Source organism: Taudactylus pleione, unplaced genomic scaffold (genome assembly GCF_031769625.1).
Source record: "Taudactylus pleione unplaced genomic scaffold, aTauple2 ptg000123l, whole genome shotgun sequence".
Lineage (NCBI taxonomy): Eukaryota > Metazoa > Chordata > Amphibia > Anura > Myobatrachidae > Taudactylus > Taudactylus pleione.
In genome coordinates, this window is record NW_028284525.1 from 490317 (window position 1) to 514586 (window position 24270).

General features: G+C 51.6%; 1 protein-coding gene across 3 annotated transcripts in view; it reads right to left on the reverse strand.

The window, feature by feature from the left end:
• Nucleotides 1-657: 657 nt before the first annotated feature.
• Nucleotides 658-24270, reverse strand: part of TIMMDC1 (translocase of inner mitochondrial membrane domain containing 1) — a 32939-nt gene continuing 9326 nt past the window's right edge. For 2 of the 3 annotated variants that reach the window (XM_088472437.1, XM_088472438.1), the window contains exons 2-8: nucleotides 13582-13720; nucleotides 12185-12350; nucleotides 11331-11419; nucleotides 9335-9402; nucleotides 7901-7979; nucleotides 1481-1591; nucleotides 658-1397 (exon numbers count right to left, since the gene is read on the reverse strand). In XM_088472437.1, the coding sequence (XP_088328563.1) occupies nucleotides 1253-1397; nucleotides 1481-1591; nucleotides 7901-7979; nucleotides 9335-9402; nucleotides 11331-11419; nucleotides 12185-12350; nucleotides 13582-13685 (762 nt within the window). In that variant the 5' untranslated portion in view covers nucleotides 13686-13720 and the 3' untranslated portion in view covers nucleotides 658-1252. Of the gene's footprint in view, nucleotides 1398-1480; nucleotides 1592-7900; nucleotides 7980-9334; nucleotides 9403-11330; nucleotides 11420-12184; nucleotides 12351-13581; nucleotides 13721-14049; nucleotides 14206-24270 lie in introns of those variants that run through there. The other variant, XM_088472439.1, reaches the window with a different exon arrangement.

A 24270-nucleotide genomic window follows, 5' to 3' on the forward strand; every position in this document is an offset into this window, starting at 1 on the left:
GTATATTGGTGTGATCTAGACTTCTCCTCCTATGCAAAGACAGCACAATGTAAGGGAAGGTATGGTGAGGTATATTGGTGTGATCTAGACTTCTCCTCCTATGCAAAGACAGCACAATGTAAGGGAAGGTGTGGTGAGGTATATTGGTGTGATCCAGACTTCTCCTCCTATGTAGAGACAGCACAATGTAAGTGAAGGTGTAGTGAGATATATTGGTGTGATCCAGACTTCTCCTCCTATGTAGAGACAGCACAATGTAAGGGAAGGTATGGTGAGGTATATTGGTGTGATCCAGACTTCTCCTCCTATGTAGAGACAGCCCATAGGCTTACTCACAATGTAAGGGAAGGTGCCCCTAGGTACAGTAAAAAGCAGCCCCATACCCCCGGCTCCAAGCACCTGCATCACACGGCTGTAACCTGACTTGATTTATATTTCACGAGAGAGACCCCTGCACAGAGACTTCAGGTGACGGGGGTGGGAGTCAGGTCTGGAGGTGACCAATCGACGCAACAAAAATTATTTCACCAAGTCAATGGTGCGGAATCGTCTGAGACATTCCAGCGCCGCGTCTGCAGGTCCTCAGGATTATTTCTATGTTATTGTCTGTGTCGGGTCCTGAAGGGGTTAATGCTGCTGAAATGAGGAAACCCGCTATAATTTATACCACAGGTTACTTTTATTATTGGATAAAATATATTGTAAGAAGTGGGTCATTGTATATACAGGTACACACGTGTCATAGTTCTGATAATAGTTACTGGTGGCATGACGGGTACACGTGTCATAGTTCTGATAATAGTTACCGGTGGTATGACGGGTACACGTGTCATAGTTCTGATAATAGTTACCGGTGGTATGATGGGTACACGTGTCATAGATCTGATAATAGTTACCGGTGGTATGACGGGTACACGTGTCATAGTTCTGATAATAGTTACCGGTAGTATGACGGGTACACGTGTCATAGGTCTGATAATAGTTACCGGTGGTATGACGGGTACATTCATTATCTGCCTTCCCACCTCCTATCACACATGTAACATGGAAGTGAAGCGTCACATGGAGACGGCCGCGTGGTTTCCGTTCCCCATATTGCTGTGGGATAGAGGGTCTTGGTCCATCCTGGTGACGCTGCTGCTAAGGGTCGCGGGAGAGTCCATTTATATACTGACATAACAGAAAATGGACGACTGAACCCGCCTGTGTCTGCGAGGTGTCGGCTGCAGCTGTCGGCATGGACGCTGGCTGGTCACTCGCTCTCCTCAGGGGCCGCTCCTGAGTTTCTGGGCAAGTTTAGCAGATGATGGATTCTCTCCTCCTCAGCCGCGGCCGACTCTGTATCCGCCTCGCTCAGGTCCTGCAGCAGTGCGTCCGTGAGCTGGAGATGGGCGTCCCTGAGGAGTAGAGTACAGAGGTCCAGCTTGTGTAATGATGTGTACAGATGGTATACACGGTACTGCCCCCTATGTATACTCACCACTGCTCCAATTTACTCTCATATACCACTCGCTGATATCTGCGTTTCTGCTCATACAGGTCCACGCCTGTCACAGCCTGTAGCCCAGATACAAGGACTCCAATGGGGGCACTGAGGACAGAGAGGTGAGTGACCGAGAAACCAGCGCAGAGTGTTCCCCACTAAGGGGCATATTCAATAGGCTACAAGATGATTGGAACAAAAATTACAGCGGCTATCACCACCAATTATTTGTTATGGCGGGCTTGTGCGCTCCCAAACCCCGCGCTATCCAAATGAAAAAAACTTGATAACTGTAGTTTTTCCTGTAAAAACCTGCAGGAAATTAAAAAATAAATTATAATTTGGGACCTGTACCCTAAAAAAAAAAAATTAAAACAAATATTGGGAAACTGAATAGACAAATTACTGCCCTGAAGAATATTTTGCGCGTTGAAAATGGATGAATTGTGCATTTGCGTTCGAAAGTAAAAAAAATTATAAAATGCAAATTCAGTAAAAAGGAAAAAAAAAAAAAAAAAGTGATTTTGTGGAAATTTGAGGCCAATTTATATTAATAAAAAAATATGATAAAAAGCAATTATATTTAATTTAAATTTGGAGAGCATTTAAAGTAAGAGTTATGGTAGACTTACCTTTGTTAACTCTTTTTCTCCTTAGGTCCATAGAGTCCACAAGGATACCATGGGGTGTAGGTGGTTAGAGCTAATTGGGCACCAGTCAAAGCTTCAGCTCCCAGGATGCACCGGTCCTCCTCCACATATACCCCGTCCCCAGCCACAGGCAGACGGTTTTTGTGAACAAGCTCAAGGCAGGAGCAGGAAAGAAAAGAAGGAAGAACAATATACACAAGAAACACTCTCACAAAAGGTGAGAGAATTCATGACCAAGAGGCAAATACCCAATGAAGCCAAGGTGTGTCAGGGTGGGCGCCCTGTGGATCCTATGGACCTCAAAGAAAAAGTTAACAAGGGCAAGTCTACCATAACTCTTATTTTCTTTTTCAGGGTCCATAGGGATCCACAGGGATACCAAAGGCATGTCCTAAAAGCAGTTCCCCTAAAAGTGGGGACGCTTCTGAGCAGAAAGGAGAATCCGGCGCCCAAAGGAATAATCCTAAGAGGCAAAGGTGTAGAACTTGAGGAAGGTGTGGATGGAAGACCACGTGACTGCCTTGCACAATTGTTCAGCAGAAGTGCCATGGTAAACTGCCCACGAGGGTCCGACAGACCAAGTAGAATGTGCTGTAACCGTGTTTGGAACAGGGAGACCTGGCCAGCCTGGCTTGTGAAAGCTGTACAACACAAAGAGAGAATCTGATTACCTGAAAGGAGTTGGTACGATCCACGTAGATCCGAAGAGCACGAACCACATCCAGGGAGGCTTCACCTGCAGAGAGGTCCGAGGACTGGAAGGCCAGAACTACATCTCTTCATTCAAATGGAACTGGGATACCACTTTAGGAAGGTAACCAGCCCGGGTACGGAGGACAGCTCTGTCCGGATGAAAGAACAAGAAGGGGGAGCGACAGGAGAGCGCTGCCAAGTCAGATACCCTGCGGGCAGAGAAGTTAGCGAGGAAAATGAGCGTCTTCGCTGTCAGCCACTTGAGGACTACTAAATCTAAAAGGTTCAAACAGGGGAGCCTGTAGAGCCCAGAGAACCAAGGACAAAACCCACAGGGCCACCGGAGGGACAAAGGGATGTTGAAGGTGGAGAACACCCTGAAGGAACATTCTAACATCAGGCAGGGGAGCAATCCTTCGCTGGAACCAGAGTGACAGAGCAGAGACCTGAACTCTTAGGGAGGCCAGGCGGAGGCCGAGGTCTAACCCAGTCTGGAGAAAAGCAAGAACCCGGGAGACCCTAAAAACTGTAGGGTCATAGCCTCTGGGGGAGCACCATTGAAAGTAAGAGTGCCAAACTCTGTAAAAGATGCGGGCTGAGGAAGACTTACATGCGCTGAGCATCGTCTGGACCACAGAGTGAGACAAACCCTTGGCTCTGACAGCTCTTCAGTCATCCCTCTTAAAAGACAGATGAGGTAGGTCTGGATGCAGACAAGGGCCCTGAGCTAACAGATCCGGCCGTAGAGGGTGGAAAAGTAGTGTCTATAGAGAGACTCAGTAGGGCGGTGAACCAATGGCGTCTGGGCCAGGCTGGAGCTACCAGTGTCACTGTTCCACCTTCTTGCTTGAATTGCCGGAGAACCCCTAGGAGGAGGAAGATCGAAGGAAAGATGTATGCTAGATTAAAGGCCCACCGCACTGCCATAAAGCCGTCTGAGGGGTTTCTGGTCCTGGACCCATATCTGGGGACCTTGTGGTTGTGACGTGAGGCCATGAGGTCTACATCTCGTAGGCGCCATTTGTCTACCAGCAGTTGAAAGACCTCTGGGTGGAGAGCCCACTCTACGGCGTGTACATCCTGATGGCTTAGGAAGTCCGCTTCATGTTGAGGACTCCGGGAATGAACACTGCCGAGATTTCCGGGAGATGATGTTCGGCCCAAACCAGGATGTGTGCTACTACCCTCATGGCTGCCCGACTTCGCGTGCCTCCCTGATGGTTGAGGTATGCTACTGCAGTTACGTTGTTGGACTGGATTTGAATCGGCCTGCTCCGGAGGAGGTCTCGCGCCAGAGTGAGCGGTCTGTGCACTGCTCGAAGCTGCAGGATGTTTATGGACAGGCGACTTTCCTGGGTTGTCCACCATCCCTGAAGGGTATCATGACCGGTCACTGCGCCCCATCCGCGAAGCCTGGCATCTGTAGTGAGGAGCTCCCAGTCTAGGATCCAGAAGGGGTGACCCTTGTCCAGATGGGACATCTGCAGCCACCATGAGAGGGAAATCCAGACTGCCGCAGGGAGGAGGATCGTCTGGGACCGGATCAGATGATACTGCCCATTCTACCGGGAGAAAATCAGTTGTTGAAGGGGCCTGGAGTGGACCTGGGCATACACATGGACCCTAGGACCTGCATTGCTGAGTGAATGAATACTCTTCGATTGTGGAGCAACTTGTGCAAGTTCAGTGCCGAAATTTTGTGCGCTGGCAGAAAGATCCTTTGTGCTCGAGAATGCAGGAGTGCACCCAGATATACCATCTGCTGTGTTGAAGAGAGGGAGGACTTTCTCCAATTGACGAGCCAGCCGTGTGCTTGCAGGTAGGCATTGGTCTGCTGGAGATGGCGTTGTACTACAGCCGGTGAATGTGCCAAAATTAAGAGGTCGTCTAGTATGGCAGGATTCTGACTCACTGACGGCAGTTATGGCGGCCCACCTCAGACATTATTTTGGTAAAGACCAAGGGGCCATTGACAGACAAAAGGGCAGCACCAGAAACTGGTAATGTTGCTGCAGGACAGCAAACCGTAGGAACCTTTGCTGGGTTGAGGTAATTGGACATTCAGGATGCATACCTGCATGTGCCTGAGAAACCATAAAATCCCCCAGAGTGTATAAGACAGTATATCACCACAGCAGGGATAGATATAACTGACAGTCACAGTGTATAAGACAGTATATCACCACAGCAGTTATGCACAAGTCACATACAATGTATATAAATACACTTATAATGGGCACTAAATAACTGCTCACACCTCACAGGGCTGGTAGGATTTGTGCGCTGTATAACCCGGCCCCAGGGAGAGGTATACAGGGAGACTGGACACGAATCTCCTGAGACCTGTAGCTTCAGAAACACCTCTGATTAATGGCTGCTGAGCGCCTCATATAGGGAGGAGGGTGAGGGGAGGAGCAGCTCAGAGGCGGGAAACCTGAGGGGTCGTGCTCTGAGCTGGGGGAGGAGTTACCGGGGAAGAGCCTAGCTCCCCGCTGCTGCATCAATCGCCGGGGCCGCTGGCTTCTACAATGGTCCCCGATGGCAGATAGTAAGTGCCCTGGTGGTCTAGTGAGGGTGTGGATGTACCAGATGCCCCACCGCAGCGTCCCCTGGCTGGTCTCCACAGCCGGAGGTAAGGACTGCCAAAGACGCGATTGCCGCTGTGGCCGGAGGCCGACCACACGTGATTAAAATGGCTGCCAAGGCATTGAGGGGATTAACCCTCATGCCGTTGCGCCATTTTTAAAAGGACAGTGTAAAAGCACACTGCATATGGTTTATAATAAACTGTATTAAAGTATATATGTATTGCTGTAATGCACTGTAGCTGATCTGCAATGCATTAGTGCATGAAGCAACGTATATTTAATAGGCTGTGCACTATTATGGTTTACATGTATATTTTGTAGAGAAAATGCACTTCTTGAATATATGTCTGTATATGACATGACCAGCCTCTGTGGCTGCAGAAACTAGCAGGAGGTCTGATGAATAGGAAGACCTGTTGTGGTTAGTGAACTCTGGGGCTGATTCAGACCCGCTCGCGAGCGCAGGACTCGCGCAAGCGGGTCGTTGGTGCCGAATTGCGCATGCGCACGACGGAGGGAGCTCCGTCTTGCGCATGCGCGAGACCGAATAACGACGGCCAAGCCGTCGTTGTGGGTCTGGCACCAAAGGGGGCGTGCTGTCGATGGTGAGTGACAGCACGCCCCCTTTGGGGGGCGTGGCTGACAGACGGAGGCGTTCCCATGGGAACGCCTACCGTCTGAGTCCGGCTCCACTGACATCACTAGTGATGTCAGTGGGAGTGATTTTGGCTCTGATAGAGCCAAAATCACTCCAGGGCTAGCGGTCACCGAGACCCTACCTCAGGGTCTCGTCGCAAGCCCGTTGGTCGCGATGGTGTTGACCATCGCGACCATCATCATGGACGCTCGCTATAGCTGTGGGTGGTAACCCACAGCTATGCGAGCGTCCATGAGGCCGCTCCAAGTTGAGGGAGGAGGGCCCTGATTCAGAGCGAGCGCTCTGGTCAGAGCGTCCGGCTCTGAATCAGGCCCTCTGGCTGGAAGGTTGCTGTGTGAATGGTGTCATATAGCCAAACACTTCAGATACAGAACTTCCTTTTGAAAAGACAATTTGTTTTTAAGAAGATCCTTTTGGATGCCACTTCTAAAAGCTGAATGTGTTAAGGTTGGAAATGCCAAAGTGATAAGGATGAATGTCATTTACCATTTCCTGTGACATGTTATATCAAAGTTTGGATGGTGGATTAGGAAGGAGGATATTGAGAGACTCCTTTGAAATGTAATATGTTGTTAATTTATGTTTTCTGAGATAGCCTGATTGGCTAGAAGGAACACAGGGTGGATTTGCCCCCCTGTGATGTTGTGTGTAAGAATGACATAAAAAGAGGGACTGTGAGCCCTGTATGTGGTACAACCCTGTAACTTCTGTGAGGAGAAGAGCTGCTGATAAGATTCCTGTATGTGGTACATCCTTGTAACTTCTGTGTGGAGAATTGCTGTTTGATTTCTGTGTGATATTCCCCTTCAGGCGGAAGGGAGGGTCTTCTTTAAGACTTTGAGTAATAAACATCTTGCCTGAATTCAATTGTATCTCAATCCTGCGACCAACAGAATTGCACAAAACGCTATTCCGTTCTCCTGCTGTTCTGGGTAAGAGCTCCGTGTCTCCAAGTTCAAGCCCTCTGCCAGCTACCGTGCAGACCTGGTCCATTGCGAGGGATCAGGAGGGAACAGCCAACACCAATCAGGGCGCAGTGGGCGGAGTCAGTGACAGGCGGTCACTGACGGTGAGTGGAAGTCCAAAAGCGCTAACCCGTGACCAGTGACGGCCTAGACGAAAGGCGTCCGGTCACACCCGCAATTGGGGAATTGCGTTACCTGTCTCTCAGTTTGTCCGGCTACAGCTCTGGGTCCCCAGTGGAGAGGCTAGCTGAGCCCCGCTGGCGCCGGCGGAGGTTGTTGGCGTAGCAGCGCAGGTGCCCATTAGGACGCCTTGCGCTGCTTCCTCTGAGAGGAAAGAAAAAAAAAAACCTAAGAAATAAAGCTTGGGGCGGCATAATGCAGTCCCCTGGTCTAAAGGTGCAACCGGCTCCTGCCGGCACCAAACGCAAACTGTATGCCTGGGGGCGGGGTTATAGTGGAGGAGGACTGGGGCATCCTGGGAGCTGAAGCTTTGACTTTTTGGTGCCCGGTTAGCTACAACCACCTACACCTCCTGGTTATCCCTGTGGGACCTGAAGGAGAAAATGACAATGTTGATTTTGGGGTAACTTGTGGCCATTTTTTTTTCACCCCAATAATGACAATTAATTATTGGCCCAATTAAGCTAACTGAAAACTTCCTGTTTCCTAATTAGTCATGGCGGAGAGGGGGGGGGGGGGGGGGGGGAGACTAATTCTATTCTCCTCATCATAAGCCGCAGTAATATCTATAGAAATTGGTACGGCTCCGTTTTCCACAAAAAATTGGAATAGGAAAAACCTTGCGGCTGCGAGAAAACTAAAAATTTTGCTTGCAACAGAACACGCCCCTGAATGTCACTTACCCACATAATGCTCCGATGATCGAGCCGCCAACCAGACCGCGGAGACCCAGATTCAGCCGGAACAGTCCACCGGTGACCGCTGTGAGGGGGAGAAAGCAAACACTGTCCCATACTCATCATATGTGAGCACGCACGGCACAGGCGCTCCCTCTCCTCACCGCCCCCTCCCGCAGACGCTCCCCTCTCCTGGCCGCCCCCTCCCGCAGACGCTCCCCTCTCCTGACCGCCCCCTCCCGCAGACGCTCCCCTCTCCTGACCGCCCCCTCCCGCAGACGCGCCCCTCTCCTGGCCGCCGCCCCTCCTGCAGATGCGCCCCCTCCCGCAGACGCGCCCTCTCCTGGCCGCCCCCTCCCGCAGACGCGCCCTCTCCTGGCCGCCCCCTCCCGCAGATGCGCCCGATCCTGGCCGCCCCCTCCCGCAGACGCGCCCGATCCTGGCCGCCCCCTCCCGCAGACGCGCCCGATCCTGGCCGCCCCCTCCCGCAGACGCGCCCGATCCTGGCCGCCCCCTCCCGCAGACGCGCCCGATCCTGGCCGCCCCCTCCCGCAGACGCGCCCGATCCTGGCCGCCCCCTCCCGCAGACGCCCCCTCCCGCAGACGCCCCCTCCCGCAGACGCCCCCTCCCGCAGACGCCCCCTCACACACCTAGCATCTATACACCATACAGCGTGAAGAACCCGGTGACTGAGCCGCAGCGTACCATCTTTTTCTGTAATTGTGTGTCTTGTTCGCATCACAGACGCAGCGAAACGCCATTAAATCCGCCTGGGGATTCGTTTTAAATCACTTTGCAGATGAACTTAGCACAGAGAAAGCAGCGGCATCGCAGCACTTCGTATACAGACTCAGGGGGTATCCAATCAGCAGCGCTGATCATTGATTGCGGCAGCCCCAAAGTGCTGAACGACAACGCGGACCTGATGTGTCCAGGAAAATAATCCACGATAAGTGACGTTTTTTCATCACCTAAATGGCGAAAACACCTAGGACCCGCGATAAGCCTGCGAACCTGTGTGTAAGGGAGATCGATCCTATTATTTCAACCGAAATAACAGAATAGGGTGAGAAAAAAACATTGGCGCCATTAGCGAACGTACAATGTTCGGGGCTAACTGGAAACCCCCCTCAGTCTGTCACTCACAGGTGTTCACATGTCACACATCCGATTGATCAGAGTATCCTAGTAAAGTCGTTTTGTCGCTTCCAGTTTTATTTACGGGAACAAGACGCACATTGTGAACGAGGAGAACGTTCGGCCGAGTCACCCGGAACCCAGCGCACAGAGGGGGGCTATTTGGCTCAACTTGAGTACACACTCACACTACTATGAAGGCACCAAAACACACTCCGTGCACTGTGCTCACACTCATACTGTGCGCACACACCTGGTGCCCGTGTGACCACACACACACACACACACACGTCTCAGATTACCTCCAGCTACTACAGAGTGGGTGATAGCAGTTTTATCCCGATACGCTGAGAGGCCGCAATTCACACTACTGAAAGACAGAGACCAAGACAGCAATAAGATAGAGAGCAAAAGGGAGACGCCTGGCCGCGCCACTAGGACAAGGGGAGACGCCTGGCCGCGCCACTAGGACAAGGGGAGACGCCTGGCCGCGCCACTAGGACAAGGGGAGACGCCTGGCCGCGCCACTAGGACAAGGGGAGACGCCTGGCCGCGCCACTAGGACAAGGGGAGACGCCTGGCCGCGCCACTAGGACAAGGGGAGACGCCTGGCCGCGCCACTAGGACAAGGGGAGACGCCTGGCCGCGCCACTAGGACAAGGGGAGACGCCTGGCCGCGCCACTAGGACAAGGGGAGACGCCTGGCCGCGCCACTAGGACAAGGGGAGACGCCTGGCCGCGCCACTAGGACAAGGGGAGACGCCTGGCCGCGCCACTAGGACAAGGGGAGACGCCTGGCCGCGCCACTAGGACAAGGGGAGACGCCTGGCCGCGCCACTAGGACAAGGGGAGACGCCTGGCCGCGCCACTAGGACAAGGGGAGACGCCTGGCCGCGCCACTAGGACAAGGGGAGACGCCTGGCCGCGCCACTAGGACAAGGGGAGACGCCTGGCCGCGCCACTAGGACAAGGGGAGACGCCTGGCCGCGCCACTAGGACAAGGGGAGACGCCTGGCCGCGCCACTAGGACAAGGGGAGACGCCTGGCCGCGCCACTAGGACAAGGGGAGACGCCTGGCCGCGCCACTAGGACAAGGGGAGACGCCTGGCCGCGCCACTAGGACAAGGGGAGACGCCTGGCCGCGCCACTAGGACAAGGGGAGACGCCTGGCCGCGCCACTAGGACAAGGGGAGACGCCTGGCCGCGCCACTAGGACAAGGGGAGACGCCTGGCCGCGCCACTAGGACAAGGGGAGACGCCTGGCCGCGCCACTAGGACAAGGGGAGACGCCTGGCCGCGCCACTAGGACAAGGGGAGACGCCTGGCCGCGCCACTAGGACAAGGGGAGACGCCTGGCCGCGCCACTAGGACAAGGGGAGACGCCTGGCCGCGCCACTAGGACAAGGGGAGACGCCTGGCCGCGCCACTAGGACAAGGGGAGACGCCTGGCCGCGCCACTAGGACAAGGGGAGACGCCTGGCCGCGCCACTAGGACAAGGGGAGACGCCTGGCCGCGCCACTAGGACAAGGGGAGACGCCTGGCCGCGCCACTAGGACAAGGGGAGACGCCTGGCCGCGCCACTAGGACAAGGGGAGACGCCTGGCCGCGCCACTAGGACAAGGGGAGACGCCTGGCCGCGCCACTAGGACAAGGGGAGACGCCTGGCCGCGCCACTAGGACAAGGGGAGACGCCTGGCCGCGCCACTAGGACAAGGGGAGACGCCTGGCCGCGCCACTAGGACAAGGGGAGACGCCTGGCCGCGCCACTAGGACAAGGGGAGACGCCTGGCCGCGCCACTAGGACAAGGGGAGACGCCTGGCCGCGCCACTAGGACAAGGGGAGACGCCTGGCCGCGCCACTAGGACAAGGGGAGACGCCTGGCCGCGCCACTAGGACAAGGGGAGACGCCTGGCCGCGCCACTAGGACAAGGGGAGACGCCTGGCCGCGCCACTAGGACAAGGGGAGACGCCTGGCCGCGCCACTAGGACAAGGGGAGACGCCTGGCCGCGCCACTAGGACAAGGGGAGACGCCTGGCCGCGCCACTAGGACAAGGGGAGACGCCTGGCCGCGCCACTAGGACAAGGGGAGACGCCTGGCCGCGCCACTAGGACAAGGGGAGACGCCTGGCCGCGCCACTAGGACAAGGGGAGACGCCTGGCCGCGCCACTAGGACAAGGGGAGACGTCTAGCCGCGCCACTAGGACAAGGGGAGACGTCTAGCCGCGCCACTAGGACAAGGGGAGACGCCTAGCTGTAAGCGGAGAATGTGGTAACAGAAAACAGGCAAAACTTACTTAAAAATCGTCACAAAAGCTGCTATTCTCCAGCCCCAACGGAATCCATAGCGAACAAATCCTCGATTAGCCGCATGTCGAGCCAATATCTAGGAAGACATGGAAGAGGCTGACTGAGGGCAGACCTGGGGAACATGGAAGACACGGGTGATGGGGAGGGAACTACATGTAATGTGCTGGGGACACATGGAAGACACGGGTGATGGGGAGGGATCTACATGTAATGTGCTGGTGACACATGGAAGACACGGGTGATGGGGAGGGATCTACATGTAATGTGCTGGGAGCAACATGGAAGACACGGGTGATGGGGAGGGAACTACATGTGATGTACTGGGGACACATGGAAGACACGGATGATGGGGAGGGAACTACATGTAATGTGCTGGGGACACATGGAAGACACGGGTGATGGGGAGGGATCTACATGTAATGTGCTGGTGACACATGGAAGACACGGGTGATGGGGAGGGATCTACATGTAATGTGCTGGGAGCAACATGGAAGACACGGGTGATGGGGAGGGAACTACATGTGATGTACTGGGGACACATGGAAGACACGGGTGATGGGGAGGGAACTACATGTGATGTACTGGGGACACATGGAAGACACGGGTGATGGGGAGGGAACTACATGTAATGTGCTGGGGACACATGGAAGACACGGGTGATGGGGAGGGAACTACATGTAATGTGCTGGGGACACATGGAAGACACGGGTGATGGGGAGGGAACTACGTGTAATGTGCTGGGGGCAACATGGAAGACACGGGTGATGGGGAGGGAACTACATGTGATGTATTGGGGACACATGGGTGGGGGGAGTACACGTTACAAATGGGGGCATCTTACCAGAGCCTCTGCCCGGTGCTGGAAGATCTCGCCCTGGCTATTCTTTATGAACTGTTCCCGGCTATGACGAGCAGCTGGGACACCGCCATAGACAATGCCAACTATAGCCCCAATCGCCGCGCTCTTCACTATGAACACGGCGTCCTCCGAGTACTTACCATGTTCACTGTAGCAAACAAAAAGGAGGGCAGTTAGCAGGACAGTCACACATGAACACGTATGTGCTCAGATTTACCACTCCCTGCTCCAAACCTAGAAGATTCCAGGGTCAATAATGTTATTACTTATTATATATCCCTGCTGCAATTACATGTGCTATGGCATGTAACCGTACTAGGAGCAGGCGCACACAGGCATGTAACCGTACTAGGAGCAGGCGCACACAGGCATGTAACCGTACTAGGAGCAGGCGCACACAGGCATGTAACCGTACTAGGAGCAGGCGCACACAGGCATGTAACCGTACTAGGAGCAGGCGCACACAGGCATGTAACCGTACTAGGAGCAGGCACACAGGCATGTAACCGTACTAGGAGCAGGCGCACACAGGCATGTAACCGTACTAGGAGCAGGCACACAGGCATGTAACCGTACTAGGAGCAGGCGCACACAGGCATGTAACCGTACTAGGAGCAGGCGCACACAGGCATGTAACCGTACTAGGAGCAGGCGCACACAGGCATGTAACCGTACTAGGAGCAGGCGCACACAGGCATGTAACCGTACTAGGAGCAGGCGCACACAGGCATGTAACCGTACTAGGAGCAGGCGCACACAGGCATGTAACCGTACTAGGAGCAGGCGCACACAGGCATGTAACCGTACTAGGAGCAGGCGCACACAGGCATGTAACCGTACTAGGAGCAGGCGCACACAGGCATGTAACCGTACTAGGAGCAGGCGCACACAGGCATGTAACCGTACTAGGAGCAGGCGCACACAGGCATGTAACCGTACTAGGAGCAGACGCACACAGGCATGTAACCGTACTAGGAGCAGACGCACACAAGCATGTAAAACGTGTCTCATCTCTACAAGTCTTTACCAAGGAATAAGTCTTGTTGAGATGAAACGCGTTGGGACCTCTGCTCTTTGCCTCATCAACTTTTTATCTTTTGAAATTCATAGAAGTATACCCCTCTTATTAAATAAGCTATTTATTTTACCTTATATCTACCATCATTGTATTTATGTGATCTAATAGTCTATGAAATTGGTATTAAATGTTTTTTATTCACTTTGTATTGTCACACCTGCACTTTATTTCTTATAACATATTATAAACACGCTTATCGCTATATATCAAATCACACGAGAGAGAGAGGGAGAGAAAGAGACACACACACACATTATATATATATATATATAAATAATTGTTCCCCGGGTATAACACTCACTCGCGTTGATAGATCTCTCTGACACGGTCCCAGCCGCTCTTCAGGGAGTCCGGGTCCTGTATGCCCCCAGGAAGTGAGGAGAAGGGATCCCGGTCCGTGGCCATCGGTGGAGCCGTCACTATACCGGGTGTGAGGCCACCTGTGGAGATAACGGGAGTCTCGCCATCTGGTGTATAATATAGGGGAGACAGACAGACCTCACAGCGCAGAGGATTATACTGTATAATATATAGATCAGTAACTAGGGGGAGAGAGACAGAGACATAAGCATGACCTAAGGAGATGGAGATATATCGGTTACTCCGCCTTTCCTGCGTCCTCAGGACGCGCTCTGGCTGAGCGGATGGGTAACAGGAGGCTTTAGCGCAGATTTCCCTAGTTCTCGCTCAGTGAGAACTAGAGAAATCAGAGAGAGGAAGCTCAGAGAGAGGAAGCCCGTCCAGTACCCATGTTCCACAATGTAATCACCCCGGAGTTGAATTCCTGTGCGGGCTTAGAACATGGATGAATATGGAGGTCAGGGGACTGTACATCATGGAGCGACACCCGTACGGCTGGGATCCGTTCTCTCCCTCAGACCATGCAGGAGGAGAGCCGTCTCCTGTCTTATCCCCCGTACAAACCTTGTAACCTAGTGACCATGGAGAACAGAAAAGAGATGAGAACATCTACAGCGGGTTCTGCTTAGTAATGCAGGGGTCCGTGCCCGGCCCTCCCAGCTATACACAGCTTAGTAGTGCAGGGGTCCGTGCCTGGCCCTCCCAGCTATACACAGCTTAGTAGTGCAGTGGTCCGTGCCCGGCCCTCCCAGCTATACACAGCTTAGTAGTGCAGGGATCCGTGCCTGGCCCTCCCAGCTACACAGCGCTTAGTAGTGCAGGGGTCCGTGCCCGGCCCTCCCAGCTATACACAGCTTAGTAGTGCAGGGGTCCGTGCCTGGCCCTCCCAGCTATACACAGCTTAGTAGCGCAGGGGTCTGTGCCCGGCCCTCCCAGCTATACACAGCCGAGAAGCGCAGGGGTCCGTGCCTGGCCCTCCCAGCTATACACAGCTGAGTAGCGCAGGGGTCCGTGCCTGGCCCTCCCAGCTATACACAGCTGAGTAGTGCAGGGGTCCGTGCCCGGCCCTCCCAGCTATACACAGCTTAGTAGTGCAGGGGTCCGTGCCTGGCCCTCCCAGCTATACACAGCTTAGTAGTGCAGGGGTCCGTGCCCGGCCCTCCCAGCTATACACTGCTTAGTAGTGCAGGGGTCCGTGCCCGGCCCTCCCAGCTATACACTGCTTGGTAATGCAGGGGTCCGTGCCTGGCCCTCCCAGCTATACACAGCTTAGTAGTGCAGGGGTCCGTGCCTGGCCCTCCCAGCTATACACAGCTTAGTAGTGCAGGGGTCCGTGCCTGGCCCTCCCAGCTATACACAGCTGAGTAGCGCAGGGGTCCGTGCCCGGCCCTCCCAGCTATACACAGCTTAGTAGTGCAGGGGTCCGTGCCTGGCCCTCCCAGCTATACACAGCTTAGTAGTGCAGGGGTCCGTGCCTGGCCCTCCCAGCTATACACAGCTGAGTAGCGCAGGGGTCCGTGCCCGGCCCTCCCAGCTATACACAGCTTAGTAGTGCAGGGGTCCGTGCCTGGCCCTCCCAGCTATACACAGCTTAGTAGTGCAGGGGTCCGCGCCCGGATAGATACCATCCAGCTCCACAACAAAGCGCACTGGTTTCCAGCTCTGTCACTGGGATTCGGGCTGTTTGCTGGGGACTGATCAGCGCAATTACACCCATAACTGTTACATTGTACGTGTGACTGTCATATACAGCCGGAGAGCTGCAGGGTTCTCAGGGGAGAGGTCTGATATGATGTATCCGGATCCGGTGTATAGTCACGTCTTAGTACATAGACCAGAAAGAGCCCAGGGTGCAATATTACAGCTACAGACATTATACACAGCTACACACATACACACACCCCCTATACACACAGCTACACACACTATATACACACACCCCCTATACACACAGCTACACACTATATACACACAGCTACACACACCCCCTATACACACTATATACACACAGCTACACACATACACACACCCCCTATACACACAGCTACACACACAGCTACACACACCCCCTATACACACTATATACACACAGCTACACACATACACACACCCCCTATACACACAGCTACACACCCCCTATACACACAGCTACACACCCCCTATACACACAGCTACACACACCCCCTATACACACTATATACACACAGCTACACACATACACACACCCCCTATACACACAGCTACACGCACTATATACACACAGCTACACGCACTATATACACACAGCTACACGCACTATATACACACACCTACACACACACACACACTATATACACACAGCTACACACACTATATACACACAGCTACACACACTATATACACACAGCTACACGCACTATATACACAGCTACACACACTATATACACACACAGCTACACACATACACACAGCTACACACACCCCCTATACACACAGCTACACACACTATATACACACAGCTACACACACTATATACACACAGCTACACACACACTATATACACACAGCTACACACACACTATATACACACAGCTACACACACACTATATACACACAGCTACACGCACTATATACACACAGCTACACGCACTATATACACAGCTACACGCACTATATACACAGCTACACGCACTATATACACAGCTACACACACTATATACACACACAGCTACACACACTATATACACACACAGCTACACACATACACACAGCTACACACACCCCCTATACACACAGCTACACACACTATATACACAGCTACACACACTATATACACACACCTACACACATACACACAGCTACACACCCCCCCTATACACACAGCTACACGCACTATATACACACAGCTACACGCACTATAAACACACAGCTACACGCACTATATACACACAGCTACACGCACTATATACACACAGCTACACGCACTATATACACACAGCTACACGCACTATAAACACACAGCTACACGCACTATATACACACAGCTACACGCACTATATACACACAGCTACACGCACTATATACACAGTTACACGCACTATATACACAGTTACACACACTATATACACACACAGTTACACACAGCTACACACTATATACACACAGCTACACACTACTATACACACATTATACACAGCTACACTATACACACACACTACTATACACAGCTAAACCCTACTATACACACCTACACTATACACAGCTAAACACCCCTATACACAGCTACACATACGACACCTATACACACTACTACACACACCTACACACTATATACACTACTACACACCTATACACACCACACATACTACACACACACTAAACACAGCTACACACCATACACCCCTACACACACTACTACACACCTATTCACTATACACATCCACACACATTCACTATACACAGCTACACACCTACACTATACACACACTACTATACACAGCTACACACTACTACACAGCTACACACATTACACACCTATTCACTATACACAGCTACACACACCCACACACCATACACAGCTACACACTATTACACAGCCACACACACTACTACACAATGGGGATGCAATCGGGAAGCCGGTTGACATTATACTGACAGCCGGCTTCCCGACTGACATATCCTGGCGAGGGTGAAATGACCGGCGTCTAAATGTAGACGCCGCTCATTTTACCGGCGCCCGGCATCCCGATCGAAGGGATGCCAGGCGTCGCTAGCGGACAGCCATGGGGGGAGGGAGGGTTAGGTTTAGGGCTACATACACACATACACTGCTACACACACCCCTATACACCGCTACACACACACCTATACACCGCTACACACACACATACACCGCTACACACACACCCACATACACCGATACACACACCTAACCACACTATACACAGCTACACACACACACTATACACCGCTACACACACACATACACAGCTACACACACCCCTATACACCGCTACACACACCCCTATACACCGCTACACACACACACACCGCTACACACACCCCTATACACACACACTATACACCGCTACACACACACCTATACACCGCTACACACACACCTATACACCGCTACACACACACCTATACACCGCTACACACACACACTATGCACAGCTACACACACACCTATACACAGCTACACACACACTATACACAGCTACACACACACTATACACCGCTACACACACACATACACCGCTACACACACACATACACCGCTACACACACCCCTATACACAGCTATACACACACTATACACAGCTACACACACACCTACACACAGCTACACACACACCTATACACAGCTACACACACACACATACACCGCTACATCCCTACACAACGCTACACACACCCCTACACACCGCTACACACACCCCTACACACACACACCATACACAGCTACACACACACTATACACAGCTACACACACCCCTATACACCGCTACACACACCCCTATACACCGCTACACACACCCCTATACACCGCTACACACACACACCCCTATACACCGCTACACACACACACCCCTATACACCGCTACACACCCCTATACACCGCTACACACACACACACACCTATACACCGCTACACACACACACACCTATACACCGCTACACACACACACACCTATACACCGCTACACACACACACACACCTATACACCGCTACACACACACACACACACCTATACACCGCTACACACACACACACACCTATACACCGCTACACACACACACACACACCTATACACCGCTACACACACACACACACACCTATACACCGCTACACACACACACACACACCTATACACCGCTACACACACACACACCTATACACCGCTACACACACACACACCTATACACCGCTACACACACACACACCTATACACCGCTACACACACACACCTATACACCGCTACACACACACACCTATACACCGCTACACACACACACACACACCTATACACCGCTACACACACACCTATACACCGCTACACACACACACCTATACACCGCTACACACACACACACACACCTATACACCGCTACACACACACACACACCTATACACCGCTACACACACACACACACCTATACACCGCTACACACACACACCTATACACCGCTACACACACACACCTATACACACACACACCTATACACCGCCACACACACACACCTATACACCGCTACACACACACACCTATACACCGCTACACACACACACCTATACACCGCTACACACACACACCTATACACAGCTACACACACCCCTATACACACACTATACACAGCTACACACACACTATACACAGCTACACATACCCCTATACACAGCTACACACACACTATACACAGCTACACACACACACTATACACAGCTACACATACCCCTATACACAGCTACACACACACCATACACAGCTACACACACACTATACACACACTATACACAGCTACACACACACACTATACACAGCTACACACACTATACACAGCTATACACACACTATACACACCCCTATACACAGCTACACACACACTATACACAGCTACACACTATACACAGATACACACACCCCTATACACACCCCTATACACAGCTATACACACCCCTATACACAGCTATACACAGCTACACACACACTATACAACGCTACACACACCCCTATACACCGCTACACACACCCCTATACACCGCTACACACACCCCTATACACCGCTACACACACACCTATACACCGCTACATACACACACTATACACAGCTACACACACACTATACACAGCTACACACACACACTATACACACCCCTATACACAGCTACACACACACTATACACAGCTACACACACACTATACACAGCTACACACACACTATACACAGCTACACACACTACACACACACTATACACAGCTACACACACCCCTATACACAGCTACACACACCCCTATACACAGCTACACACACACTATACACAGCTACACACACCCCATACACAGCTACACACACCCCATACACAGCTACACACACCTATACACCGCTACACACACACACACCTATACACCGCTACACACACACCTATACACCGCTACATCCCTACACAACGCTACACACACCCCTACACACCGCTACACACACCCCTACACACACACACCATACACAGCTACACACACCCCTATACACCGCTACACACACCCCTATACACCGCTACACACACCCCTATACACCGCTACACACACACACCCCTATACACCGCTACACACACACACCCCTATACACCGCTACACACACACACCCCTATACACCGCTACACACCCCTATACACCGCTACACACACCTATACACCGCTACACACACACACACACCTATACACCGCTACACACACACACACACCTATACACCGCTACACACACACACACACCTATACACCGCTACACACACACACACACCTATACACCGCTACACACACACACACACCTATACACCGCTACACACACACACACACCTATACACCGCTACACACACACACCTATACACCGCTACACACACACACACCTATACACCGCTACACACACACACCTATACACCGCTACACACACACACCTATACACCGCTACACACACACACACACCTATACACCGCTACACACACACACACACACCTATACACCGCTACACACACACACACACACCTATACACCGCTACACACACACACACCTATACACCGCTACACACACACACACACCTATACACCGCTACACACACACACCTATACACCGCTACACACACACACCTATACACCGCTACACACACACACACACACACCGCTACACACACACACACACACACCTATACACCGCTACACACACACACACCTATACACCGCTACACACACCCCTATACACACACTATACACAGCTACACACACACTATACACAGCTACACATACCCCTATACACAGCTACACACACTATACACAGCTACACACAGCTACACACACACACTATACACAGCTACACACACTATACACAGCTATACACACACTATACACACCCCTATACACAGCTACACACACACTATACACAGCTACACACTATACACAGCTACACACACCCCTATACACACCCCTATACACAGCTACACACACACTATACACCGCTACACACACCCCTATACACCGCTACACACACCCCTATACACCGCTACACACACCCCTATACACCGCTACACACACACCTATACACCGCTACATACACACACTATACACAGCTACACACACACTATACACAGCTACACACACACACTATACACACCCCTATACACAGCTACACACACACTATACACAGCTACACACACACTATACACAGCTACACACACCCCTATACACAGCTACACACACCCCTATACACAGCTACACACACCCTATACACAGCTACACACACCCCATACACAGCTACACACACACTATACACAGCTATACACACACTATACACAGCTACACACACACTATACACAGCTACACACACACACTATACACAGCTACACACACCCCATACACAGCTACACACACACACTATACACCGCTACACACACACACTATACACAGCTACACACACTATACACCGCTACACACACACACTATACACCGCTACACACACACACACTATACACCGCTACACACACACACACTATACACCGCTACACACACACACTATACACCGCTACACACACACCTATACACAGCTACACACACACTATACACAGCTACACACACACTATACACAGCTACACACACACTATACACAGCTACACACACACTATACACAGCTACACACACTATACACAGCTACACACACACTATACACAGCTACACACACCCCTATACACAGCTACACACACACACTATACACAGCTATACACAGCTATACATACACTATACACAGCTACACACACCCCTATACACAGCTACACACACTATACACCGCTACACACACACACACTATACACAGCTACACACACACACACTATACACAGCTACACACACTATACACAGCTATACACAGCTACACACACACACTATACACAGCTACACACACCCCTATACACAGCTACACACACCCCTATACACAGCTACACACACCCCTATACACAGCTACACACACCCCTATACACAGCTACACACACACTATACACAGCTACACACACACACTATACACACCCCTATACACAGCTACACACGCTACACACACACGATACACAGCTACACACACCCCTATACACACACACTATACACAGCTACACACACTATACACCGCTACACACACACACACACACACACACTATACACCGCTACACACACACACTATACACAGCTACACACACACACACTATACACAGCTACACACACACACACTATACACAGCTACACACTATACACAGCTACACACTATACACAGCTACACACACACTATACACAGCTACACACACTATACACAGCTACACACACCCCTATACACAGCTACACACACCCCTATACACAGCTACACACACCCCTATACACAGCTACACACACCCCTATACACAGCTACACACACACACACTATACACAGCTACACACACTATACACAGCTATACACAGCTACACACACACACTATACACAGCTACACACACCCCTATACACAGCTACACACACCCCTATACACAGCTACACACACCCCTATACACAGCTACACACACCCCTATACACAGCTACACACACCCCTATACACAGCTACACACACACTATACACAGCTACACACAAACACTATACACACCCCTATACACAGCTACACACGCTACACACACACGATACACAGCTACACACACCCCTATACACACACACTATACACAGCTACACACACACTATACACAGCTACACACACTACACACACACTATACACCGCTACACACACACACACACACTATACACCGCTACACACACACACTATACACAGCTACACACACACACACTATACACAGCTACACACACACACACTATACACAGCTACACACTATACACAGCTACACACACACTATACACAGCTACACACACTATACACAGCTACACACACCCCTATACACAGCTACACACACCCCTATACACAGCTACACACACCCCTATACACCGCTACACACACACACCTATACACCGCTACACACACACACACACCTATACACCACTACACACACACACACACCTATACACCACTACACACACACACACCTATACACCGCTACACACACACACCTATACACCGCTACACACACACACACCTACACACACACACACCTATACACCGCTACACACACACACCTATACACCGCTACACACACACACCTATACACCGCTACACCCACACACCTATACACCGCTACACCCACACACCTATACACCGCTACACACACACACCTATACACCGCTACACACACACACCTATACACCGCTACACACACACACCTATACACCGCTACACACACACACCTATACACCGCTACACACACACACCTATACACCGCTACATACACACTATACACAGCTACACACACCCCTATACACAGCTATACACACACTATACACACACTATACACAGCTACACACACACTATACACAGCTACACATACCCCTATACACAGCTACACACACACTATACACAGCTACACACACACTATACACACACTATACACAGCTACACACACACACTATACACAGCTACACACACACTATACACACCCCTATACACAGCTACACACACACTATACACAGCTACACACTATACACAGCTACACACACCCCTATACACACCCCTATACACAGCTACACACACTATACACCGCTACACACACACCTATACACCGCTACACACACACACCTATACACCGCTACATACACACACTATACACAGCTACACACACTATACACAGCTACACACACACACTATACACACCCCTATACACAGCTACACACACCCCATACACAGCTACACACACCCCATACACAGCTACACACACCCCATACACAGCTACACACACCCCATACACAGCTACACACACCCCATACACAGCTACACACACCCCATACACAGCTACACACACACTATACACAGCTACACACACACTATACACAGCTACACACACTATACACAGCTACACACACCCCATACACAGCTACACACACACCCCATACACAGCTACACACACCCCATACACAGCTACACACACACACTATACACCGCTACACACACACACTATACACCGCTATACACACACTATACACCGCTATACACACACACTATACACCGCTATACACACACACTATACACCGCTATACACACACACTATACACCGCTATACACACACACTATACACAGCTACACACACACTATACACAGCTACACACTATACACAGCTACACACACACTATACACAGCTACACACACCCCTATACACAGCTACACACACACTATACACAGCTACACACACCCCTATACACAGCTACACACACCCCTATACACACACTATACACCGCTACACACACACACACA